The 8,392-nt window shown below is 48.5% G+C and overlaps 1 protein-coding gene across 1 annotated transcript in view; it reads left to right on the top strand.

Moving 5' to 3' along the window:
* Positions 1-5,154, top strand: part of LOC135915843 (SCO-spondin-like) — a 46,084-nt gene extending 40,930 nt beyond the window's left edge. Inside the window, exons 4-5 of the mRNA XM_070527282.1 lie at positions 627-873; positions 4,880-5,154. Coding sequence (XP_070383383.1) covers positions 627-873; positions 4,880-5,105 — 473 coding nt within the window. The 3' untranslated portion in view covers positions 5,106-5,154. The remainder of the gene's footprint in view (positions 1-626; positions 874-4,879) is intronic.
* The last annotated feature ends 3,238 nt before the right edge of the window (positions 5,155-8,392 follow it).

Genomic DNA, 8,392 nt, shown 5'->3' with positions numbered 1-8,392 from the left:
AGTGTGAATGGAGAGTCCCGTGGGTCGACGTTGACTGGATGGCGTGCCCCCTGTGGTGTGTCCCGGTTCAAGTACATCGTCGCCATCAGAATTCCCTGACGTCACCAGATGCCGTTGTGTTGACAGACGGAACGCGACTGGCTTCAGACTAGACTCTATATACAGCACTCGACAGAGCGCCACCCGAACGGAGCAAATACTGGCAACTTTTGCAAGGCTAGGTCCACCTGCGGCTAGCAGCACTTTTTCTACACCATTGTGCTCTGCGAGCTAGCCTTAGTCGCTTGGACGACAGGCTATCCTCGGAGGAAAAGACACCGGGACATTTGCCTAAGCAGACTACCATGCACAAAGTTAAAAAAAAAACCTATTGCACTTTTTAAAGGTGACTGGGCTGTAGAACGCTAGTGACTATTAACAATCATTCCTCTGCGAATGTGTACAGAATTTTGGCTTCATGTCCGTTATCTTTCTTATCTCTCCTTTTACTTACGCATTCTGCCCCCTTTCCCCTTGTCCAAGTGTAGGGTAGCCAACGGGGCACGTCCCTGCTCAACATCCCTGCCTTTCTCACTCCGTTTCTCCCTGTCAGCCTCGCTCTCACTCTCCTCCTACTTTAATCACAGGTCAATCTCTGTCCCCCTCCAACTCCACGCTCGAGAAGGGATGCTCGGGTTGCGTCTGCAGAGAAGGCTTCCGGCGTTCGGCGTTCGGCGAGTGCGTCGCCGAAAGCGATTGCCGCGCCTGCTGGCGGGACCCTTTCTCGGACTACTCCCACTGCGGCGGCTGTCCACCCGTGTGCGGGGAGGTCTACCCCGCCCCGTGCCCAAGGACCTGTTCGCCCGGTTGCTACTGCCTCGACGGATTTGTCAGGTGGGTTTAAATAATAATAATATTTGGGGTTTTACGTGCCAAAACCACTTTCTGATTATGAGGCACGCCGTAGTGGAGGACTCCGGAAATTTAGACCACCTGGGGTTCTTTAACGTGCACCTAAATCTAAGCACACGGGTGTTATTTCGCATTTCGCCCCCATCGAAATGCGGCCGCCGTGGCCGGGATTTGATCCCGCGACCTCGTGCTCAGCAGCCCAACACCATAGCCACTGAGCAACCACGGCGGGTGTCAGGTGGGTTTGCGCGCGCTCAAAGGACAGTGGGGAAGGCGGCGACTGCATTTAACGCGAAGTTTCGTTTGCCTCAGAAGGACACAAAGCTCAGCTGTGTTTCCTCTCTTTAGAGGATGCCGCTGTGATGGCTGTTTCATGTAGCACATGCCTCAAGGCCCTTGTGTTTCAAGGGCCCTGGCGAGGCAGTGGTGCTCCAGGTAATTTCACCATGTAATATATTTTCTGTATTGCATCATTCTTTCACGATGGATTTTATTGCGCATATAACACGTCATTTGTCATCGACATAATCTTATTACAGATAGATTTTACGCACCCTAGAGCGACTATTTTTAAGGTCCCTTTACAGCCACTTTACATCAACCCCATAGGACTCATAACTACATTGCGAACTCATCACCACTGCCTTGGCGCTCTTTGGCCACACTTGACCCTTGCGCCAATAAACACTACATATCATCATAGATGCTCAGCTGGTTGGTAAGGATTCATAATACAAAAAAGGGGTGAGGCGTCCAGGCACGGACACAAGAGTAGTGAACAACATGTGTTCGTGTTGTCCATTTCTCATGTCTTGTGTCCGTGTCCGCACTCCTTATCCCGTTTTTGCAATATGATTTGCCTATCGTCCCGGGTTTTGCATGGAAGCTGCTCTTGTGGGCTCCTTGGTCGACTGCAATCTTGGTGGATATATTTGTGGCTATATACACAAAGGTCATACCAGAGCCGAATGCGAGTAATAGCAAACTGACTCACTCTGTAACGCCGATATATGCTGACAGACAAAGTAGCGCCAGTAAGCGCACCTCTGTTTTTCTTAACAAAAAAAAGCTAGTTTTAGGTTTTGCACTCCCAAATAGCTTTTGGTACTCAAATGGATGTTTGCGCACCCGAAGCGTCACGCCATGTTGGCGTTCTGTCCTCCTTTTGCCGTTTTTTGAATACCCGGAGATTTGCGTTCCCTAATCTTGGGTGCGCAAAACCTAGAACTGCCTATTAAACGAATTGCCACATAAAACACTGAAAACAATGTGTACTCATGGGTATCTCTGAAGCCCACCGATAACTTATTATACAAAAGCGCATTACATTCAACTGATTCTTTGATTTAGTCATCCGGTATGTGTCACCGGCTGCGTGCGCATTCTTGGCCAACACTCAAGAATGGGTACCTACCACTGTGACGCAAGAAGCACACAATTCCTGAATAATGCCAGATATGTGCCGTACTTCGTTACGTGGTCCGAGTTGTCCCAGAAATCGCTGTTAGTATGTTGTCCATCGGGCTTCGCACTAAGGTAGCAGCTTAGCAGGCGAGCAAGATAGCCGGAGAGAATGGCGTCATGACGTCACGAGACACACACCTTTTGGGAAGTAACCGCACGCCCACTCGAGCTCAAGCGGTTACACTCAGAATGCTACAGACACACACCCCACGCAAAACAGACTACACCACTACATGCATGAGCTCTACGGCAAGTCTTATTGCATCAATTGCAATACATCCCTTAACGTCTATCATTTACTCTGGCCGTGCTCGCAAGCTCACATAAACTCCGAACCGGACAAGCACAAGTTTGAAGAAGCAATCCGGAGCGAAGAACTCGCTCCCCAACTCTGGGCCGTCCAGCAGGTCCACGACGCCGCCAGGAAACTCAACCTCCCGGTTCCGTCGTGGGAGATGCCCACTCCATGAGAGCCCAAAGCTCTCGTGGCCTGCAGGACCTTGACAAAAGTTGATTTCCTTCCTTCCTTCCTTTTTGGGAAGTGAAACCAAAACTGGTTCGTATGGAGAAGTCGCAAAAGTAAATAATTTATATCGTGTTTCATGCTGGCAACACTGTGGAATCTATATACGTCAGTAGTGCGCTCATAGAAGTCTCAATCTCACTCTGCGCGTTTCGCAGTGCGGTTGCTTTTGATGAGCGATGCCCTTATATGCGGAATAACTACGTCATACATTACAACTACAGGGTGTGTATTCGGCAAGAGTCCACCTAGTGGACTGTCCATTTCGGCCGCTGCTGATTGGCTAGGGCCGCTCGTCTCCTCCTCTCTCGCACAGCTGCATCCAATCAGCAGCGGCCGAAATGGACAGTCCACTAGGTGGACTCTTACAGAACCCCTCCCCCCCCCCACTTGTGACGTAAGGGTTATTCGAAAGAAGTATCATGTGAACGCCTCTGTGCTCCCAGTATGTGGCGCACTACGTTTTGTGCGCGAATGCGAGCGGTGTGCCGTGGCAGCTAGTGGTAGAAGCGTGTCACTCCGCTCTCTCGGTGGTAGATGTGTACAAATTTGCGACGCCTTCCGTGTAAAGATTACGTCATATACACTGCGACGTGAAAGCAGGAAACCTAATGCGACATCGAATTACATCACCAATCATATGCCTTGCTGTATATGGGACGCACTGTTTTTTTTTCTTTTGGTCGCGGATGTAAACAGTGTGAAGTCTCTCTATAACTTTCTTAGCATTGCCTGCTATCGTGAAATGGAGTGTACAGCGCTCTGAGGCTTGCCATTATATGTTATCTGAAGTTTTTGAGTTCCAGGACTTTCACCCAACGACAGAAAAAAGTCTAAGATGTCGTGCCAGAACCACAGTAAAGGGACTGTCTATCTCTCGGAACATCTATTTGGACGGTGGTGGGAACAAGAAGAATGTGTACCATATTGACGGAAACATGCATGCTTGTATGCTTGCATCCCTTAAACACGGAATTATATCTTTAATTTGGCTCTGAAAGTGTGCCAAGAATGACATGCGGCGCCACTAGACGGTTAAACGGTGCAACCAATTTGTGTACAGTTGCGTAGCCAAAAAGCTGCGCACGGAGCTTTATTTTCGTTGTATATGTAATATAGAATTCCCATGCAATTGCATTTACTGCCCTTCTGCTAACTTTTACTTGCGTGAGAAATAACTTCTTTGGTTTCCAGAGAGCGCGTGGTGAAAAAATGGTCTCACCGCCATGTGCAGACGAGCACAGTCAAGGTGACCGGAGTGGTGCGTTTATGCATGGCCTCCGAGATCAGCATCGCCTCCAGTAATCAGTGTTGTCTGTGCCCGTACATAGTTTTAAGAAGATACTGCGCCAATCGAAAAATTCTGTTTTAAAGATTTCTGCTCAATTTCCAGAGAAACCAATGCACGTTTGTACACTTAAAGTGGTAGGCTTTCTATTGCGCTACAGAATAGAAGAAATCTGAAAATCACCGCCCAAGCACTCCGTACAGATGGTTAATCAGTGAAGCTGAAACGTGCGGCCCCGGTGTTCATCACTGGGTTAATCCCGACGGTTCATTAAACGATGGCTTGGTAGGATGCCGGATACTCGGTACGCAGTTGCTGCTTGCGCTCGGCTGCACGAGCCTGTTCTTGAGCCCGGGCTGCAGCATCGGCACGGCGTACGTGAGCTCGTTCCCGGTCCTGCTCGCGACGCTGCTGATCGAAAGCTGCCTGCTCCTCGGGGGTACGTATGACGCGCAGCCTACCCATTTCGGAGCCGTACAGAAACAGCTGTGCGCGCGCTCGGCTTCGACGGAGAGCAACGACGTCACTACCGGCGCAGCCAATAACGTGCCTCTTTCTCTCTCTTTTTTTTCGCGCATGCGCATGGGGTTGCGCCGGAGAAGTTTTCGGCGTACATGCGACGGACGGACGAATCGGCTAGCCATATGCAGCTTGGCTGTAAAAAAAAACGGCAGACAGTCCCTTAAAGGAGTTAAGGAGTTCAGTCATTGCAGGTCATCGCGGGACGGCGGGTCATGCGTACCGGTCTCCTCGTGCCCTCCCAAGTGCCTCTACGAGAACATGGTGTTCGTGACCCACAAGTCCTGCTTTCCGGAACGCTGCGGCCACGACGGGCTGGAATGCGGCGGCTACGACTGTGGGCGACCCGGGTGCGAGTGCTCGCCGGGCTACCACCTTCTCGATTCTTTGACTTGCGTCGACGAGTGCCCAGCTTCCTAGGGAATCGCCGCGATTGAAAAGACGCGATTGTTTGGTGTTGTTATTATTAAAGCCGAGCTTTCATTGTGCAACAGAACTGCTTGTTGGCATAGTTGGTGCTTGCTAAAAGACATGTTTTTTTGCCGCAATTAAAGACTCGCAAAAGAAAGACACATAAAGACAACACGGGCGGAACCTCCAACTGATTTATTTTGGGTATATATATTCTTGGGTCACAGCCCAAAATAAATCAGTTGGAAGTGCCGCCCGTGTTGTCTTTATGTGTCTTTCTTTTGTGAGTGTTCAATTGCGGCAAAAAAACATGTCTTTTCATTGTGCACAGTCCCGGCCATTGGTGACCATGCATGTTTCCGCTTCTGGCTCGCGTGACGTTGCGAAAAGAGGGCGAGAGCACGTACGCGCGAAAGCACGTGCTCGTGCAGTTTTTACACTGGGCCACAGACGCACGAACCCACTGTTTTCTGCATGGAAGCGCAAAAGTAACTGGAACACCGGTGCATCTCAACGGACACTTTGAAAAATTAATATCTCGGAACTGGTGCTGTCCTGAGAATTCGTTCTGAGCGTATGCGCCGTGCGAACTCGGCGGCTATAATGCGTAGATTGAAATATGTGGCGTAAAGTAATGAATTAAAAAGTCAATTAACCTAATTACGCTAATTATTCAATTGAACTTTCGATTTCTCGTAAGAGTAATGATCGCCTCATCGAATAATTTAGATCAGTGGTTAGAACTGTACTATCTGCCATGGGCAATTATTAAAATTCTTGGCGCAGCTAAAAAAGAGACCCTGTATTTCTCGTGCGCAGCGAACTGCATTGTAGTACTAAACGAATCCGACGTGTCTTATGGCGCCCCCCCCCCCCCACACACACGCCATTCAGGGCGCGAGTGCTTCAAAATACTATACGTCAAATATTTATACACGAAGGGTGTATATGTAAGTGATGCGCATAAATATAGAGCTTAATTACACATGTGCATTCCTTTTCCAGTTTTGAAACTGCCAACACTGCAAGCAACACCACGAAAGGCGGTTTCTTTCTCTTTTTTTTGGCTGCTTGGAGACCGCAGAAAGGAACGTTCATGTGTAAGGTCTCTCCGTCGTGTTGGCGTCTCAGTTTGTTCGCTATTTCTCAAGTATCTCTCCTTGGAGGCTGCAGCCGCGATGCAGTCACACAGTTCGTGTCTCACATCCCTTGTGCTGAAGGGCTCTACTGTGGCACAAGCGCTGCTATCATTAACGCGTTTTAAACCTGCCCGACGTACTTTTATGGCCATAACACTTACTGTTCATGTACATCAATATTATTGGATATATATCTTACGCCGATATACAGCCATCTCGCACCCACCATTTGCACCTCATCTTCTCACTGAAAAACAGCCTGCCATTCGTCACCAAGTGTGATGGCGCTCTTTGGCCATATCTCTGGCCCTTGCGTCAAAAAACAATATCCATCAGTTATGGAAGGAAGCATTTAGCGACATGTTATACGTACGACGACTTCGAATTGCAATAGCGAGTGATATTTTGTGTTACTAATAAGCACTTGGCTGAATTTATTTACCTATTTATTTGTTCGTTAATAACTGTCATTTTGTTATCCGTTGCCTCTTTTCGTCTTCATTTCATAATGATGTCACATCGGAAAAGCCAGCACGGGACGCCTATTAAAGGGACACTAAAGTCAAATTAGTAAGTTGACGTGGACTGTTTGAATATCATTCCATAAACCTCGCATCGCTTGTTTCGTTCCAAGAAAAGGCTTAGCTTACGAGGATGTTGCACCTGAAGGGTCCAGCTACCTTTTTCGAAATTCAGATCTCCCGCCGCCCAAACGAGGGGGGGGGGGGCAAGGGGGAAGTGGTGACATTGCGTACGCCATCACCACCCTTTGCGGCCGTCGGTGAGTAAAAAGGCGCCCGATAGAGGGCGATAGCAAGTCAAGACAGTCGTTTTCGGCAGCACTGGCTTCCTTGAAGCCATTAGGTTCAGCGAAAGCAGGGGAAAATTAAACATGTGCGCGATAGAGGTTAGTAAGAGGCGATCGGAAGATTGGTGGAAGAAAAGTAGGGAAACGACAAACAACGAAGGCGTACAAAATCAAAGTTCACAATAGGGGATCAGAAAATAGGGTTGTGGGAGTTCATAGTGGTTTTTTTTTTCTTTTTGTATTGTTTAACCTAGGTAGGACATTGGGCAGTATAGTAGCAAGAGCTTGTTGGCGCCACCAACCGCCTCGCTCCACAGGGGACGCTCACAACATCCATCCATCCAGAGCTACAGAGCGGTGGATTGTCCGCTGCAGCTGCTTTTTGGTCACGTGGCGTAGACGGTGCTGGCATCCCGCGACATCGCATGGAAGTTGCAATTCTCTGCTGTTTGCAGTTGTGCGAGTTTCGCGAGCCAGCAAAACAAGCGCATCACAGCGCGATAACGAAAGCGCTGAAACGCGAAAACGCGGCCGGCGTGGAGTCGAGCGAAAACGAAAACATTTCGACCGCCCGCGTCGTTTTCACGGGTAATTTCAGTTCGTTCTTTCTTCCGAAAATGACATAGAACTGAACAAGTAGCATTTTATTTCGTGTTATAATACAGTACAGGGACGTTTCTTGCAACGAGGGGTTGAGTACTAGTGACAGAATTTAAACGGAGAGTGCTTTCGTCATTAAGCAATTACTTGAATGTCCCGGGGGAGTCTCTAATCATGTCTTGCATTTACCCCAATTTCTCTATCATTAAGGCTCTGTTCGCGATAATATTGACGCCTTAGAGATTCTCGAGCACTAATCTATCATTTTAGCTTGACTTAACATTTACCTTTAGTGTCCCTTTAAATAGGGCGTTACTAGGCCCATATTAATTGATTGACTGATTTGTTGATTGACTAACTGACTGACTAATGGGTTGTTTGGTTGACTGCTGACGCACAACGCTACAGAACAACACAAGGAATGTACAGACGCCGCTGTGGAGGACTGCATCAACAAGCAGTCGAACCTACGACCTCGTTCTCAGCAGCTGAATCCTGCGGCCACAGAGCCACGACGGTCGATACTGGCGTACAGGGCTAAACGTTCCGTGTTCACATTACTCGGAATGTTTTGAAAGCCGAGTACGAATGTGATACAAACGCACATGAGCCATTTCACGTACACATCGTCAATTTTAATGCACACAAAGCCGTGACAGCACAGTACATAGACAGTTGACCCTGCTTGCACAGTTGTCAGGTCGTGGGAGATGACACACCGATGAAACGTTTTTCTTTTTTTCTAAAAT

The sequence above is a fragment of the Dermacentor albipictus genome, chromosome 10 (assembly GCF_038994185.2).
Source record: "Dermacentor albipictus isolate Rhodes 1998 colony chromosome 10, USDA_Dalb.pri_finalv2, whole genome shotgun sequence".
NCBI lineage: Eukaryota > Metazoa > Arthropoda > Arachnida > Ixodida > Ixodidae > Dermacentor > Dermacentor albipictus.
The sequence above is the reverse complement of the archived record's forward strand: the minus strand, read 5'-3'. Positions and strand labels throughout refer to the sequence as shown.